At 43.0% G+C, this 18,628-nt stretch overlaps 1 protein-coding gene across 1 annotated transcript; it reads left to right on the top strand.

Moving 5' to 3' along the window:
- Window positions 1-4,977: 4,977 nt before the first annotated feature.
- Window positions 4,978-8,930, top strand: tmem121ab (transmembrane protein 121Ab). Its single transcript, XM_079572814.1, has 2 exons — window positions 4,978-6,010; window positions 8,085-8,930. Exon 1 carries the CDS (start codon window positions 5,022-5,024, stop codon window positions 5,964-5,966), a length of 945 nt encoding a protein of 314 aa, XP_079428940.1. The 5' UTR covers window positions 4,978-5,021; the 3' UTR covers window positions 5,967-6,010; window positions 8,085-8,930.
- Window positions 8,931-18,628: the final 9,698 nt, after the last annotated feature.

The following is an 18,628-nucleotide window of genomic DNA, read 5'->3' on the forward strand; positions in this document are numbered from 1 at the left end:
GTTATCAAAAAAGTGATAATACATGAATACATATCATAAGAACCTTAAGTACTTCAGCTGATGGAACAATATTTTTTACAGCCAAAGCTTATATGAGCCATTAGCCTTAGGAACACTCTTTCAAAGGAAATGATCGTATACAAACTACATTTACACGCATGACCAAAAACAAGTTTATAAAATGGTCACAGCAAACCTGCATGCACTGACTGTGGGAAGAATGGTAAAACAGTCTAATGCATTACGACTTAAGAACCTGGTGCCGGCGGGAGGCTTGTGAAGACACATAAATGACAGTTTCATCTCAACATGGCGTCTTCCAAACATGGTCACAGCGAGGCACTCGTGCTCAATTAGCACTTTTCATTTTGTATCATGAGCTGCCTCTTTGCCGTGCTAATATTTAGACATTAGACAAGCTGTTATTTATGGAGGCGGCCGGTGCACAGTGGACCCCTGCGGTCGGCTCACACCCAGCAGCCAAGAGATTTTTTATTTCATGGCTGAATTCTTAAGTGCCCTTGAACATGCTTTTTGCTAAATATGTCTAAACTAATTCCTCCATGATGATGCCCCAGAGAAATCTCGTTGGATAAAAGTGGGTTTGCAATGAAGCTCCGTGTGCATGTACGGTATACTCAGGTGTACCTGTGCACTTTTTAACTTTTTTAATTCAGTAGTAAATATGGATTTACTGAAAGTCAAAATGCTTTTGTTTAGCCACGGTTAAAGATGCATTATGCAACTTTTATGCCAAAAAAAGAGGCTGCTATTAGTGCGTATTTGAACTTTCGGTGTTTAGCTTGGCGCCGTGGCTTTCCATCCCAGTGGGTTTTTACGATTTTTAGGTTTTCTGGATGGAATATACACGTAACCATGGACACATTTCCATCAGCAGTGAAAACCTACCAGAAACTCAACAAAAAACAAAGTCATGAGGTCATTGCTCTACTTCCGGGTCCAACAGAACTTTAGTCTTATTCACTATAATGGGATTTAGCTGATTGAACCTGCTGTTGATCTGACTACAGGATCACGCAGAAATATGATTTCCTCTGGATTGTCTTAAGTAAGTATTTTCCTACATTCATTATAAAATATTTTTCTACCCACAATAAAGGCGTATTTTAAATATGAAAACATATTCGTTTTGCCTTGAGAAATGGTGAGATATATTTTTCTAATTTGGTGTTAAACAGTTGTTGGGGGCTTTTATCTGCTGTTATTTCAGCAGGAGCTTCACATAAAGTTTTGGTCCTGGAGTACCCTATAGGCTACCAGGATGGAAAGTAAAAGCGGCATGCTAACCACCCATACAGCTGCTAGGGAACTGAACGATCAAATACGCATTCATGTTAACTTTTTCTGCACAAAAAGTTGCATACTGCACTTTTGTACTTTATTTCTTTACCAAAGCAAGGACACAGGGAGAAAAATCTCCTTAAAAGCATCCATTTTCAGATGTGCCTCAAGTAAAAAAAGTATTTTGAAAACTACTGAGAGCGTGAAATGTGTCTTATTTTGGTAAGAACTTATAGCTCACAGAAGAGACTGAATGAGCCGCTGGTGTTTTCGGACTTTGCCCCTGATATGTCTGATCAGAGCGACTTTACTGCAGCTTTCACCAAGAAATAACGGCGAACAAAAAATGCATTCAAACGACAAAACTGTAAATACTTTTAATCCAGTGGAAAAAAAGTAGTGGAGTAAAGTGTACAGACACATGCTCTGAAATGTATCGAAGTAAAAGCAAACCTCATAGAATGGACTTTTCAGAGCTTATTGACCATGACACAAGGCCGCTCTCTCATCAGAAACACACCTGGAGCTGTGTATCTACCCACTCGCGAATCTTTGAGTAATCTTTGTATTACAAAATACAGGAATTGCTTTAGTCAGCTCTCGGTCTTTTGCCAAGCTTCAGCTTTCACCACGGAGTAAAAACACTCAACGTAGCTTCACTTCAGCCACACGGGCTGCACTCTTCTTATTAAAGCAGCGAGAGGACGAGGAAATACATGGGAGGGGCTTATGGGAAGAGCGCTTGAAAAACAGGAAGTGAAACTACTGTATAATAGCAATGAAGATGTGTTTGAGATTATTATATACCTGCGAGAGGCATAATGCCCGCTCTTTAAGTAAAAGTACACCAAATTAGTTCTTTGGGTGGGTAAAGTCCTTGATATTTCCTTGCAACACACAATACAATAGTAAACTGATGACGATTTGACATTAAAATTACAGCAAGTCCTTTGGATTTCTGTTCTGTTTCACTGCGCTTTCTCCTTTTAATGTCTATTGTCTTCCACTGCAGTGACTCGAAATGACTGTACTTACCGCACAGGGAGGCCTGACGTGGCAGATAAATTATAGCGCCATTCCGTCACTCCCTATAGGTGCCTTCCACTAAAAGCCGCTTTAAAAACCCGCCAGGCCAATTCTGCGGGATAATGGCGTAGTTATAATTGCTTCGCCTTTGCATTGAAATGAAACGCCGGCGAATGCATATTTAATGGACAAAATCTTCTATTGTCTACACCTAAACCTAAAATGTGGCATTACAGGATAGAGGGAAACATTAAGACATTTGTGTTGATCATTTAGAACCAAATTACAATAACGTTCATCATTTGTCTGAGCTGTGCATTCCAGGTATCTCATATCTGAAAAAGTATGAGAAAGTGGAGAAAACTGCTTTTGATCATGATTTCAGCTTCGTAAGGTGCTCATCAAACAATTTGTGGGGGGGAAACAGCATTTCACATCATATAATAATGGGGCGCGGCTTGTTTTAACTCCGAACTCCCCCATACCTTGAGTATCATGCCAATATTTTTACAAAGTGGTCAACTCAACTCATTTTGATGTGTTCAAAATGAAGTTAAAATGAAGCTGTACTGAGAAACATCATTTAAATGAACTCTCCTCAGTTTTATCTTATCTGTAACAATTCCAAATGCCCCCTGCTCAGTGCTCAAGTACTGACACACGCTTGTATTGCGCTTTACAAGCCAGTCTTACCAAGTTTCTCAAAAAGCCATACATTAAGGCAGGGGTCCTCAAACTCCAGCCTGTATGCCAAATCCAGCCCGCAAGATTATTTAACCCACCCCCTGTTATGTGAAAGTAAGTCTCTAGCCCATTCCTGTACGGATTTTTTAAAACTAAATAACCAGTATACTCATTCCAGCCACCAGGGGTGAACTTAAATAAATAAAAAAGAATTCCACACGTGTCCAGCAGAGGACAGTGACATAAGAGATCAGGATTATAAACAACACATTATAGCCACGTGGTAAATGAAGCTTGCCACCACAGAGTGTGGAGTGAGTGACTACAGTACATAATAATACCTGTGGTATTTCAAATTAAAACAAAGTGTGAAGACATGATTACGATTTTTGCAAACCACAACAGCTAAACAAATATGTGCCTGGAATTAAGTGTTGATCTTGTGGATATAGTGGTGGGGACGACTGTGCCAGGTGATGAGGCCTGCTGCATTTTGGTCTGGGTCATACAATCCAACCTGGCTATAACATGGCCCCCATCACAGTAAGGAACGATGATGTGGCCCCCAGAGAAAAAAGTTTGAGGACCCCTTCATTAAGGCATTTACTCCATCAAATGTATCCAGATTAAACAACCCCGAGTGTGTTTATAAAACCCATCAAATCGCTGGAAATCAGACCTGTGTCGTGGAACAGCCCTCAACCCTGTTCCTTGTTCTTTTAAAAGTGTACCGCAAACTTATAGTCGTACACGTCCAACGACGACGCATTGCCGACATCGAGGGGAATGAAATCTCCCGTATGTCCGCCGTCTCACTATAGTGGACACTTCTTATTGGCGCCACGCTGACACATTCCCTGGCCCCTCATATATGAATGCTGCCGGCAATGAAAGCTCTGTTATATGGCCCAGGAGTGCTGACAGTCTCTTTCTCTCTCCCTCCCTTCCTTGCCCCTCCTCCTCCCTCCCTTCTTTATTTCTCTTCCCAGGCTGCAGAGGGGCCGGCACGTGGCGAGGGGGGGGCCCAGGCAGGAAGGATGGATCTCCAGTCCAGAGTAAGAGCCTCCCCCCGGGGACTCCGCCGCTGCCGGACGCATGGCCTCATGGGCTGCTGACCTACTGTCTGTGTGATTTATGGCGGCTGGGGGCTCCTGGCCACTGCTGCAGACCCCCTCCACCACCGCCACCTCGCCCTCCTACTCCTCTCTCTCTCTGGCGCGGGAAGGCAGTCTGGACCCTAACACTACCGTTCGCTTCGGCCGGGGACACTGCATCGTCATCATCATCCGCGGAGGAAACCGACGGAAGACACGGATTGCGTTTTTGCTGAGCTCGTATGAGGATAAACGCCGCTGTAAACATTGTTGCGCGGCTTGGCCTCGCCTCGTGCGCCCATTAGAGTGGAGCCTCTCTCGTGCGTGGATCGCGATCACTCACTCACTGTGTCAGCACTGGGGCTAAGGGCCAGATCAATGGAAGTGCGCTGAGTACATGGCCTGATGTAAAAACCGCAGCATAGACTGATAATCAGCATATCTAGAGGGACTATTTTTCCCAAAACATACATGGACTTTTCCACCCCTTGAGCGCACTGGGGTTGTAACATTTTGCAAATAGCTTACCGTAGTTTTCCCTGACTTCAAAATCCAGATTCTGATCAAAGTCCACATTTTAAACGAGCGAAGACTGATACATGAACTGCTAAACTAGTACATCTTCAAAGTCTTTTCAGAACATGCATCATGAAAATGTAAAAGTCTAAACTACATCAGAAGTAGGTTTTATACAATAAAAAACACCCCATGAAGACGGTATATTTTGGTATTTGCTTAGGACATATATGAAGTCATACACTGAAGTCTTTGCGGTTTGCAAATTGCGACCGATCAAAGTACGTCTTTAATCAACTGTGCGATTCTAGCGCACACTTACACGATCAGAAACCTTCAGTCGTTAGAGTTTTCTTACGATTCAGGTCGTCGAAGCAGAAGTTATCGAGTCCCATCGCCATGGTGCTGCCTCCGCCCGATAAGCGCCACGTGTGCCTCACCACCATCGTGATCATGACCAGCATGGCCTTCATGGACGCCTACCTGGTGGAGCAGAACCAGGGCCCGCGGAAGATTGGCGTGTGCATAATCGTGCTGGTGGGGGACGTGTGCTTCCTCATCGTCCTGCGCTACGTGGCGGTGTGGGTGGGCGCCGAGGTGCGGACGGCGCGCAGGGGTTACGCCATGATCCTCTGGTTCCTCTACATCTTCGTGCTGGAGATCAAGCTCTACTTCGTTTTCCAGAATTGCAAGGCCGACCGGAAGAGCCTGGAGACGGTCGCGCGCAAAGCATTGACGTTACTGTTATCGGTGTGCGTGCCAGGGTTGTACCTAGTGCTCGTGGCGCTGGACAGCATGGAGTATGTGAGGACTTTTCGGAGGAAGGAGGACATGCGTAGCCGGCTGTTCTGGGTGGCGCTGGACTTGCTGGACCTGTTGGACATCCAGGCCAACTTGTGGGAGCCGCAGCGGACGGGCCTCCCCATCTGGGCGGAGGGTCTAATGTTCTTCTACTGCTACATACTCCTGCTCATCCTGCCCTGCGTGTCGCTCAGCGAGATCAGCATGCAGGGCGAGCACATGTCCCCGCAGAAGATGATGCTGTACCCGGTCCTCAGCTTGGTCACCATCAACGTGGTGACCATCCTCATCCGGGGAGTCAACATGGTTCTCTTCCAGGACAGCCGAGTGTCCACCATCTTCGTGGGGAAGAACGTGGTGGCCATCGCGACAAAGGCGTCCACGTTCCTGGAGTATCGCAAGCAGGTGAAGGAGTTCCCGCACCCGCAGAACGCCATGGCTCTGGAGCTCCAGCAGAACTCAGTGAGCCACCCGCAGCCGCTGCCCAACGCCACCAGCCTGCCCCACGAACCCACGCCGGCACAGGACGTACTGGACACATGACGCCATTCACCGGTCTGTGACTGAGCAGGCTTTGTGTACGGCGGGTAAGATAAGCGGAGGATGGGTTGGTATTTTTCTCTGTATGTACATTTCTAAAGAGGCTGTGGACATGAACCTTTTTATCAGATCGTGGTAACAACCAAAGTTATCCACACATGCAAAAATAGTTGCTAAATTCTAACTCTAAATGTGCTCACTGGAACATCCTGAAAACCATAGTAAAAAGTACTTAAAAAACATTACAGAGCAAAAATACATTAAAGCACATGACAATTACACTTCAAAGGTAAATTAGATAATAAAACAATGCAGCACATGAAATTTCAACCTGGATAGACTCAAACAGACAAAAGCGATGATAAGAAAGATTTATTGACATAATATGTTTATTTTTGAGCAATCAGATCCGGCAGTACAGTAGACATCAGATGTATGAAGTGCATTTAGAATGAATGGTCAGGTTAGAGTTGGACATGTCTCTCACCCGGAGCCTGGACACTAGTGGTGGTAAGGGAGGCCTGAGAGGATGCAGCAAGGAGGGCCGTAGATTGAAGAGGTGGAGGCGGGTCGCAGCACACTGGGAAGCGAACAAACCATGAATTCCAGGTGATGAGGGTGATGATAGGTTGCTACGAAGGTGTGGCTCTGCACTGACAGACTGAGGTGGAGGTATGACTCTCACAGACATGATTATTGGCTGGAGGTTCGGTGATGCTTCATTGGTCTTCCAGGTAGACTTCACGCCTAAGCTTCATATTGTCAGTTGTCATGTGCATAGAAAAGTTGGAACAGTTTTCAATCTGGACCCGAACATTCTCAGAGTTGAGGCCTGTCTCACATTTACGGGAAACTGTTCCAGATTCCAGCTGCATAAAACTAAAAGGTGTTTAGTCCCGACTCTGGGATCCGCAGGAGACCACTTTGTAAGGTTCTCAGAGACTTAGTGCATTTTATTTGTATAGCGCTTTTCAAGACACTCAAAGAGGCTTTGCAGAAATACATAAACCATCACATAACAACTAGAGGGCAATTACTGGACAGGGGGATTTTTAGTTCTTTCTTGAAGGTGGGGAGGTCAGAGCCGGCACGGGGCAGTGAGTTCCAGAGTGTGGGGGTGGCGATGGAGAAGGCTCTGTCTCTCCAGTGACAGGAGGTTGGCGTTGGAGGAGCAGAGGGAGCGAGATGGGGTGGTGGTGAAGGAGGTCCGTGAGGTATGGAGGGGCTTTGAAAGTGATGAGGAGGAGCTTGAACTGGGTGCGTTGAGGGACGGGGAGCTAGTGGAGGTTCTGAAGGACAGGAATGATTTGTTCACGGGACCGAGTGTGGATGAGAAGGCGTGCAGCGGAGTTGCCGTGAAGAGACTTGTAACAAACAGAGCTGTTTTAAAGTCTATTCTCTGAGCGACAGGAAGCCAGCACAGAGACCTGAGCACTAGACTAATGTGGTCGATTTTATAATTCTTGTCATGACTCAAGCAGAGTCACATATTAATACACACAGCAATGAATATATATTTAGAAAAGTAGAATGTTCTGGAAGTAAGTATATTCTTGATATAATTATTCTTTTAGCACTTAAATTGTAAAAAAAAAAATGGCACCAAAATAAGATTAAGCATCACCTGCACATAAATAATAAACCTCTATTCATGAAACCGGTGGTGCTCTTTGGATCAGGGAGAGTCATTCAAAAATAATAAACACTGAAGCACTCTCTTGTAGAGTTAAAATTCATTTTGTTTTTATTAGAAGAGAACTGTTATTGTCATTATACAATTGTACAACGAAATTCTAGTCTACGAAATTGTGTAGATCAGAGGCTTTATTCGTAATGGTAGAGATCATCAATCTTTCAAGAGCCAAGGACGACTTCAAGAGCAGCGAGTATTTCCGGGAGCTACCGTTTAAAAAGATGTTCAAAAGACGTAATACATAGTGTGTCGTAAATAGTAACAACTTTATCCTATTAAGGTCAAATACATCAGGATGTATGTTTTCCGCCATAACATAATCAACAAATATATCTTGTGTGTTTTTTTGCACGTGTGGATTACTTGAGCTGTGATCTATATCAGGTAGCAAACCCATGTCAATAACACCTTCATGGATGTATTTACAGAGACAAATACCAGCAGGACCGACTCTTACTTCACCCGCTGTAAGATCTGAGCCATTTGCAGCCCACGCGAACTGCTCCGAACCCGGACCCGTAATTCTCAGCATCACCTGCCTGTCACAAACTCTGAACCTACTACTGACTCCACGGGGAACTTTTTATTTTTCATGAGTCAGACTATACGGTTTCTATCGTGCTGTGTTTTTAATCGTTTTATTATCAAAAAAGACAATCGGAATAACATTGCAATGCCCGGTGATGTGTTGTTGGGAAGGACTCTCTCCCTTCCGGCCCTCTTTTGAATTTCATTTCCGGAAAGGTCGTTTTGTTTGTTAGCGCGTTCGTGGCATTTTCTTGGAATCTCTGGCCCACCCAAAGGACAGACCACTCAGCATGAAGCACTTTGCGAAGAGGGGAAGGCGGGAGGGGGGCGTGCGACGTTAGAAGGGCCTTGCTGGACCAGGTTTGGTGGCAAATCCGTCTGTATTTGGTTTTGTGGAGAAAGGAGGAGAAAGCGGAAGTGTGCCTGTGTATGTGTATATGTGTGTGTGTCGGATGGTGCGTTCGCCGCCTCCGGGACATTTTACAACCTAAAAGGAGAGCAGCTCAGCACTTGCTGATCACTGAAGCAAAGTCTATTGTGAGTGAGTACTAGGGCTGCAGAATATGTTCTATGAAATAGATACCATTTGTAAGGTTTTGCTAATGTCGAGTATGTCACGAAGCATATCAAAGATGGTGATAGAATATTAAATATGAGGACAGTTGCCATAACTATTTAGAATTCAATACGAATACTCATTTGAGTGGTGTAAAGTCCTCAAAAATGAGGCCATTAAGAAGAAAATGTGTAGTGGCTTGAATTGGTTGATAGGAAGATTAAATGAGGCAGAGGACTCCCAAACCCATTTGAAGAATGTGTATCAAATTAATCTTTATAGCAACCAACCAACGCCCAGGTTTACTTTTACGAGCTTTTTACAATAAATCGGCCACAAGTGACTGACATTTCCCCACTAACAAATCATGATTTAATGGATTAGACGCTGTCGAAATATTTCTAAACAAGAAATACATCTCGCATTCTCGCAGTGAGTGGCCATCTAAAAAGTGATCTTTATTTTGCTAAACATTTTACCCATTATCCTGGAATATGAGCGCTCATCACCATAACAACTTTATTTCTGATTTTAGGTTGAGTTTGTTCAAGTGTGCATTCTCCCTCATCCAATCAATGCCCGCCCTTTATCAGACCGGTCCCAGTTGAACCGTCACAGACTATAGCGCAGAGGTGGCCCCTGACCAATTAGACAGTGACAAAGCTGGTCAGGCCAGGACTAGCCCGGGCAGCCAGACTACAAGCTTTTCCCAATTCCAAAACGTGTAGTCTGGGATTTGGCTTTTTCTTCGCGAGTTTTCATAGGCTGTTTGTCAAATAAATTATGTAACAATCAAAAAAATAGTCCCACCCCACTTTAATGCTGATGGGTGTTGAATTTAGTCAAGTTTGACCGGAAGGATTAAAAAAACAACGATGCGATTTTACAGCCTCGGAGCTACAACGCCTAGCTAGGCAAATCGTTGGCATGTTTGAATTTTTTAAAAACAGAATTACTGACTTAAACTTATGATCCCGCCTCCGACAGCAGACTCAGAGGTTAGTTGTGAATATTTATTATTATTTCTAAATGACTATATTCATGTGCAGGTGATCGGCAATCGTGCTTCCGCCTCAGATCGTGCAGCCACATGTAAATGCTAATGTTAGCATTACGTTTACTTACAGGTCAGAGAAGTTTTAAGTTTGTTCTGAACGCTGCAGGGTCTAAGAGTCTTCTGCATTTATGTGGCGCATTACAAATTTGCATCAGTGACTTCAGAGGACAAAACCTACTCTAAAGCTAGGCCTAGAAAACATATTGTGCAGCCCTGGTGAGTGTAATACCTGTGCCTGCCTGTAGGCGGGCACCACACCTGCCGGAAACTGTGCCAAACCTTAAGACTGACTTGTTAGAGTGATTCGCAGCAGAGGCCAGTGGTTTATGGGAAATACGACGTTAGAAAGACGTAGGGTAAAGAGGTGCTGGAGAAAGTTGAGGACTGAAGCTTTTGATTTCCTGTACATTCCTTATAAACTAGCTCACGCCTTGACATAAAAAAATAAATAAAATAGAGCAAGCCCTCACAGATGACATCATTTGATAAGTAAATACAATACAAACAGAAAAGAAGAGTTTATTATTATGATTATTATGATTATTATGGTTGATATTATGTACATTCTTTAACTGTTGGAGGCCAATGACATTTTAATAAAAGTATATAAATAAGGAAGATTCTGCGTTTTGTTTATATGTGTGTTTTGTTTGGTTAAAATGTTATGCAAAACTTGAATATTGCTCTTTAGCTGACCAAGCTTTTGTTTCTACCTGGAGAGGAAGGAGGATAGGGGCAAGCTACTTTAGAGCTGTATCACAGGAATGTGCTTGTAAAAGCTTATGTACTGTAGATGTTTTGGCTTTTGTATTGTTTTATGTTATTCCAGTAAATCAAATAAGTATTCATGTTCAACTTATTCAGCATTTCCGCAGTCAAAGCACTTCCTGTGAGTGGGGATTTTCATTGTTCTCAATCAAAGACAATGCCGAAAATAAACTGGGAATAGACGGCACGAAAACATGACTTCAGATTATACTACGCTGTATTTTCACGTGTTTTCTGTTGTGACTTCGCATTGATGATTCAGTTGTGAGGATCTGTAAAGAACCAAAGCCGAACAATACAGGGGCTGGGACAATATACTGTATATCGTATTTGCAATACATCACAATTGTAACGATACTTTCAATGCTTTTAAAATATGAATATTTCCTCAGGAACAGTTACACTGCTCTTCATGTAGAGCCTACGGTACCTAGTGGTAGTGCACTTTACAGTCAACACTTCAAAAAATGTCAAGTTGTATTTGGTTCCTAACTTTTTCAAACTTCACTCTGTTTTCTTACTGTGTCTCAGCCCTATATTTACACAGCAGTATGTCAGAAATTTCACATCCAATGTAAGTTTAAAGGTGCATTATGCAACATTTTATGGGATATAGTTCATATTAATTCATATAATATAATTCATATAAATTTGACCTTTCAGTGACCCAGCGGCTGTATTGGGTGGTTAACGTGGCACGTCTACTTTCCATCACCGCGGCCTCTACGACACTCCAGGACGAATTGTGTTTTGTAGGGTTTCTCGTTGGAATGTATACGTAGCCATGGACACAGATCCATCAGCAGTGAAAACCCTAAAAAAAATAGAATATCTACAGTCTGGTCATGAACACAAGATGGCGACTTCCACTGCAAGTTCCTGAAAAGGTTAGTAGATTTCTTTAATATATATTCAGGCATCTGTTTTGGGCATGTTGAGAGGAGGTCCAGAGAAAATCTCGGACACACTGGAGGGGCGTGTTCAGGATCCCCCAGAAGATCTGGAGGAAGTGCTCATGAAGCTTATAGGCATCTGTGCTATGACTGCTGTTGTGACCGGCCTCGGATAAAAAGGTAGAAGATGAGGTATTCATCTTCTGTTTCATGTGGATTGGGCATCAGTCATGAACCCTGTTAAAACAGTTAACATTCGACAGGTTTCCTCGAACGTTGAAGCTCCTTCGTGGTGAGTGAAATGTGACGCTGTTCGGAGCCGGCACAGAGACATAAGTCAGTGCTGGAGGTCAGGTTGTCCGCAGGCTAACAGCTGCTGACCTCAGCTCGCCTCGCTCTGGCCTTGGACACATCCCCGCCATTAACAATAACTGTCAGCTCCACAGTGACTAACGCTCCGATGATCGCTCAGGGTCAGACCCGGGACCCGAACGCCACACAGCGGCGCAGACGAGGCAGCAACTTCTACCAACTCCGGATGGAAGAGCTGCCCGAGTTTTTCAACATTTGATAAGAGTTGAAACAAAGAGGGAGGGAGAGAGCCAATATACTTGAGGTCTTGTTTCAAATTCATCAAGGGATTTATCAAATGCGGCTTTCGTCTGACAGTTTTAGTAGTAGTAGTAGTAGTTTATTCGGTCAGTTCATTCCTTTATCCGTAAAAACATTTCCAATTCTTTGTGTACAACATTTTTGTGTACATTTTTGTGTAAGAGCTTTCAAATGGTTAAAGTGGGAAGACAAATCTGTTGAAAAGACCAATTTCAACACAAAACATCTCACACTGAAGGAAATTTAAGCGCTGACATTAAGGTCTGTTCCGGATGCCTCCTGGTCGCCTCCCGCGGGAGGTGTTCCAGGCATGTCCTAGTGGGACAAGGCCTTGTGGAAGACCCAGGACACGCTGGTGGGACTATGTCTCCGAGCTGGCCTGGTGTCGCCTCGGGGTCCCCCCAGAACAGCTGGAGGAGGTGTGCGTGGATCGGGAAGTTTGGGCATCTCTGCTGAGACTGCTGCCCCCGCGACCCGGCCCCGGATAAAGCGGAAAAAAATGGATGGATGGATGGATGGACATTAAGGCCTCTTTAAGCCTGGCTCAGTGTTACATCAGAGAAAGTCACTCCATGCACATTCTACTGCAAATACTTTGATTAGTTGGTACATAATTTTGCATGCTATGTGTAATGTTACATCATCGGCGAAAAACATACCTGTGGTGATGTTGTGTATGACCTCCATACACATGACTGACACATGACTTCCGAGAGTCCTTCCTCTCTCGCTATTTCCCCAATATGGATTAGCAATGTCTTACAAAACAACGAATAGATCAAGAAAACATCACACATAGACAGTGAGATACTGATGGGAAGTCACTGGCTACGTGTTCAAAACCTAAATACTTGACTGCAGGAAACGGTATAACTTTTTATCTCGTAGCTAACGGCTAGTATCAAAAATCAATCAATCTGAAAGCTTCTGACTGGAGCCTATAGGCCATTGTAACGCCTCATTTGAAAGCTAACAAAACATTTCTGTCCTCCTTCGGTGTATTGTAAAGTCAGACGGGAAGAGCTCTGTGCATCTAACTATACAACATTTGTATCAATATTATGAAGTTTCAGGCTCATTTTCCAACATTTTTGTGAAAGTGACCCTGAAAAGTGTTGCCTATGTGCCCTTAAGTAACATTTAAATTGAGTGGTTTCCTCTTTCATTGGTTTTAATCCAAAAAACAGGTATAGGGGCCTTTAAGTATCACATTCTGACCACAACAGCTAAGAAGAAGCATCTCAACCTCACCCAGTCCAGTCGACAATTCAAGCTTCACTACGATGAACACTTCCTGCACGACTGAGAGCCTTCACAAACGAGTCACTTAACACATACATTTGAAAGACGTTGATATAACTTCATTTTACAACATCAGCAAACCTGAGAGTTTATTCTTCCAGCTTTGCCGTTTGTTTTGAGAAGCCAAGATGGCCAACTGCGACAGAAATGTTTGTCGATGCCAGAGTGTGCACTTTACAGGCTGGAAGTCTGAAAATAAAATAACAGCGTCCCTCACAAATACAAATTGAAGCGCGACATGAAATCAGTCTGATGTGATTGTCTTTTTAAAATGCCAATTTCATTTATCTCTGCGCCCCGATGAAGGCCACATTGGATGAAACGCGACAGTGCGTATTTTAATTGAAGGCCAAGTTATAATCACGGCTTCTTTTTCATGGAGTATTAACCGGGCTGGAATTATATTAATCTATTTGCAAACATTCTCAGTCACCAGTTACATTGTTGTCTTTCTAGAATCACAAAACACACATCTACTCCACATGTCCACGTGACAGGGATCCATCTGCAGTTTTATTTTCGAAGGGGCCCAGGTAGCGGAGATGCCGCTGCCTCTGCTGCCCCCACGCCCACTGCTTTTGTTGCTTCAAGCTCATCAGAACTGGCTCCCTGCTCCCTCCTCTCTCCTGCACAAACATATTGATTTTACTCAGTCGGAATAGGATCTGAAATGGCTAAGAGGAGACTTTGGGATTTTTTGAGCGCACGGTGTCTAAGGAACTGTACTTCATTTTACATTCAAGGTTATTTCAAATGTAAGGGTCTTAAATATACTATCAGGCCAAGCGAGAACACATCGACACAGACAGTCTTTGGAACTGCCCATATATGGTCATGAGGGGGGGAAACAACTGAACTTTCTCCCATGCATTATGGAACTTTTAAAGGGACAGGCCACCATTTTTACATACTGAGGTATGTTCTTACCTGAGCTTAGATGAGTTGATGCGTACCTGTCTGGTCTTTGTGCGTGCCCTCAGTCACACAAAACGACCAAAGATGTTGTTAGCATTTGGCCTCTCCCAATGTATTCTTATAACTTACTTACTTACTTATAAACATATTGACCCTGGAGCGTTAGTGATGGAAAGTAAAGGCGCTACGCTAACTATTAATACAGCTACTGGGTCACTTAAAGGTCAAATATGCACTAATAAAAGGGTTTTCTTCACATAAAAGGTTTCATTATGCACTGTTAAAAAATGCTAAATTATGAATATATTTTATACTAAATAAACATACAGATACATCGAGAGGAGCAAAGCGGTTCATCAGCCCATAAATACTTAAAGGAAAATGGACAATGCTAACCAGTTTAGCATTATGCTAAATATGCTAAAGTTAGCAACGAGTCCTGTTTTTCACTTCTACTGGATAATCGGCTTTGAAAAAAACATCCGAATGGACCAGATTTTGCTTGACTTTATTTGTATGTCACACATGTTTATAGTCCAACAGAACATGGCTAAAAAGAGTGAACAATTGTGAGAGGTTTTCTTCCCTCTCAGCTAGGCCACGCCCCCTTGTATGACGCGTTGCCGTCTGTATCTATCGTTGCCCTTGGTCTGCCCGGGTGTACGTGTTTGTTATCTGTGAGTGTGAGCATGGCCCACCTTAGAATCACCGTGAAATGACGAAGAAGTTATAAAATCAATTCGTTTTGGGCAATGGCGTGCTGGGTGACCGGGAGAGTCGCGGCCCAACTTTTTTTAATTCATAACTGAGTCTCACAGGTCTCACTATAGGCTTTAACTGGGCTGCAGCAGGAGCCTGAGCTGCTGTTGGAGACATGAAGAAACGTACACAAACGGTATTCAAATCAGACATTTCATTCATAACATAACTTATTTTTTCATTTCCACAACTCGGTCTGCTGACTGTGGAGATATATTTGGCCCAAATGTGGCGTCCCATGTAAAAATAAAAATAAAAAAAGTACTAAATTGCATATAATTGATCTCCTGGATCTGAAATTTGATGTGATATAAGTAATATATCATCATATATCATCATTATATTCAGTCTGTCCCTTTGCCGATCTCAGCAACTAATCAGAATTCCCGGTGCCATCACTTTGACCAACGAGCTTTCCTGTGAACCGGCCTGTCAGGTCCAAGTAGGAGGGGGGAATTTTGTTCTTGCTTTCGTCTTTTTGCAAACCTTTGAGTGTGTTTTCTGATCCAAATTGGGTCTCTGTGTCTGAAATCAGCAAATGGAGGGACTTTAGAAAGAAATATTGTTATTTAAAGATGCATTATGCAACTTTTATGTGAAAAAACAAAAGAAAACAGTCAATATTAGTGCGCATTTGAGTGGCTGTATGGGTGGTTAACTTGGCACCTATGACGCTACAAGTTTGATTTTATTTCAGTTTTTTTGGGGAGTTCCTGGTAGGTTTCCTGGAAACTTCTGCCAGAAACTTTAAAAAAACACAATTGATCCTGGAGCGTCCTATAGACCACCGGGATCGGAGATAAAGGCACCATGCTGACCACCCATTCAGCCATTGGTTCACCGAGAGGTCAAATACACACTAATGGTGCGATCCAGGGTAAATTTCCCACTTGGAAAAATGCCTTGGAACCACTCGAAGTGGTAACTACAACTTGTAAACTCGGAGACCTCCAGACTGCCGCTAATGATGAAACTGCAACAAAACCACTGCATGTGTGACGTGAACGTTGCGTTTAGTCACAGCGTTCAATATAACGTTATGTTGCATGTTTTGAATTATTTCTGTTTTGGAGAAACGTTCATATAAAGTTAGCATGGTATGAGCTAACTGTTGTAGCATTAGCCGTTTTGTTAGATATGAGTTTGATCACCTGGAACGCTCTGAATTTTCAAGTGGGAAAGATACTAGTTACTAGGCCTGTCACGGTAATAAATTTGAAGTTCGATATATTGAGGCAAGAAAGTATCACAATAAACAACATTACTGACTCTAACGACACTAGATACTGTCAACATAAAACGGGCAGTAAACCTTTGTTCTGAGGTGCATCATCATATCCCAAAATACAACATAAGCTGCAATAAACATGAAATATAATGTATCTCAATTTGCTTCAGTTAAAAATCTAACTTTTACAAAGAAAACAAAGGGGAAAATGCTAATAAATGTACAGACGATAAAGACCAAGCCCAAAAATATATTGTTTATCTGTTATTTATTGAATGATAAGTTGATATAGTAACTATCGTGACAGCCCTACCAGTTACCAGATGTCTGGAACGTGCCATATTATCCATCCATCTTCTTCCACTTTTCCGTTGCCGGGTCGTGGGGGCAGCTGTTGGAGCTGCCCAAATCACATTGCACCAGCCCCTTATGGCTCCTCCTGCAGGTGGTGGGTCCACAGAAGGATGGCCTCATGGTTCTAACCGGGCCTGTTGGTCTCTCATAAGGGGCTTCTGAACCGCTCTTTGTCTGACCCGTCACCTAGGACCTGTTTGCCATGAGAGACCCTACCAGGGGCACGAAGCCCCCGACAATATAGCCCAGTGATAACAGTTTTTAAAAAATAAATAAATATAGTAAAAACCTCAAAATACTGTTGCAAATTATTATGCAACTCATCGTTTCAATACATTTTAAAGCTTGTAATTAACTGAAAATTGTAATTTGTTGAATTTGTAGCTTTAGGAGGTCATATTGACTGAAATCAAAAGCTAATTCAGCTAATTATATTTTAACATAGGAGCTCTTGTGTGATAGCAGCTTCAAAATTCTTAAATCCATTAAACTTGTGAGTTTTTGGACAGTTTCTGCTTGGATTTCTTTGCAGGATGTTAGAATAGCCTCCCAGAGCTGCTGCTTGGATGAAAACTGCCTCCCACCCTCCATAGAAGTTTTTTTTGTTGAGGCTCCAAAGGTTCTCAATAGAGTTGAGGTCAGGGGGGGAGGAGGGGGTCCACATCATGAGTTTCTCTCCTTTTATGCCCATAGCAGCCAGTGATGCAGAGGTATTCTTTACAGCACAACATGGTGCGTTGTCAAGATGATTTTGTTTGGGAAAGTACGGCTCTTCTTTTTGTAGTCAGTCAGAAACTCCGCATATTTTTCATAGGTCATTTTCACACCTTCAGGGAGCCTAAAGGGGCCGACCAGCTCTCTCACCATGATTCTGGCCCAAAGCATGACTCCGTCACCTCTTTACTGACGTTGTTGGGACATTGTGGCCATTCACCAACTATCCACTACTCCATCCATCTGACCATCCAGGGTTACACGGCACTCATCAGTGAACAAGACTGTTTGAAAATGAGTCCTCATGTATTTCTGAGCCACTGCAGCCGTTTCTGCTTCAGCTTCAATGAACAGTTTAGGAGAGGCCCGGATAGAAGGTTTATGCACAACTGCAGCCTCTGGAGGGTCCTACACCTTGATGTTCGGGAGACTCCAGAGGCACCAGCAGCAGCTTCAAATACCTGTCTGCTGCTTTGTAGCATCTCCTCTCTTAATCTGATGTGTTTGTCTGGCAGAAACCGTCCTCATTGTGTCTTTATCTGCACAAACCCGAGTGTGCTCTGAATCATCCACAGATCTCTTATCAGAATGATGATTACGCTTAATCTTTCATGAAATATCAAAGGTTTTCATACCTAGACCAAGGCATTCAACTATTTCAAGCTATTCATTAGCAGAGAGATCCTTTCCCCCCCCCCATATTGCTTGAAAATGATGATCTGCATAATAAAGTGGAACATCCTTTTTCAGTAGTTTTTCCCTTAACTGGGCTTAACCTGAAAACTAATCATCCCAGGTCTCTGAGATTAATGTCAGCGATTCAAAGAGTCCTGAGACACAATACCATCCATGAGTTTCATTAAAAAAAAAAAATGTTTTTTTTACCTTTTTGACACAAAAATACAATTTGCATAATAATTTGGAACGCAGTGTTCCGTTTTCTTCAGATTAGACATTTCCTTAAGCCATATCTGTCTAATTCTGCAAATACTCCTCAAGCAGCTGCGCTTTGACAAAATTCTGTCATTAAAGCCAACCAAAGGACTAATTTCTAGGTTATACACTGCTCACAAAAACTTAGGGCACACTCAAAAAACACAATGTAACTCCAAGTCAGTCAAATTTCTGGGATATCAGACTGTCCAGTTAGGAAGCCACGCTTATTGTGAATCAGTTTCACTTGGTGTTGTGGAAATTAAACAGACAACAGGTGGAAATGAGAGGCAATTAGCAAGATCACTCCAAAAGAGGAATGGTTTTGCAGGTGGTGACCACAGACCATTTCC

This window comes from Gobius niger, assembly GCF_951799975.1.
Source record: "Gobius niger genome assembly, chromosome: 15".
NCBI classification, from domain to species: domain Eukaryota; kingdom Metazoa; phylum Chordata; class Actinopteri; order Gobiiformes; family Gobiidae; genus Gobius; species Gobius niger.

Coding starts and splice junctions, on each gene's coding strand:
- tmem121ab (XM_079572814.1), top strand. CDS start 5,022: ATGGTGCTGCCTCCGCCCGATAAGCGCCACGTGTGCCTCACCACCATC.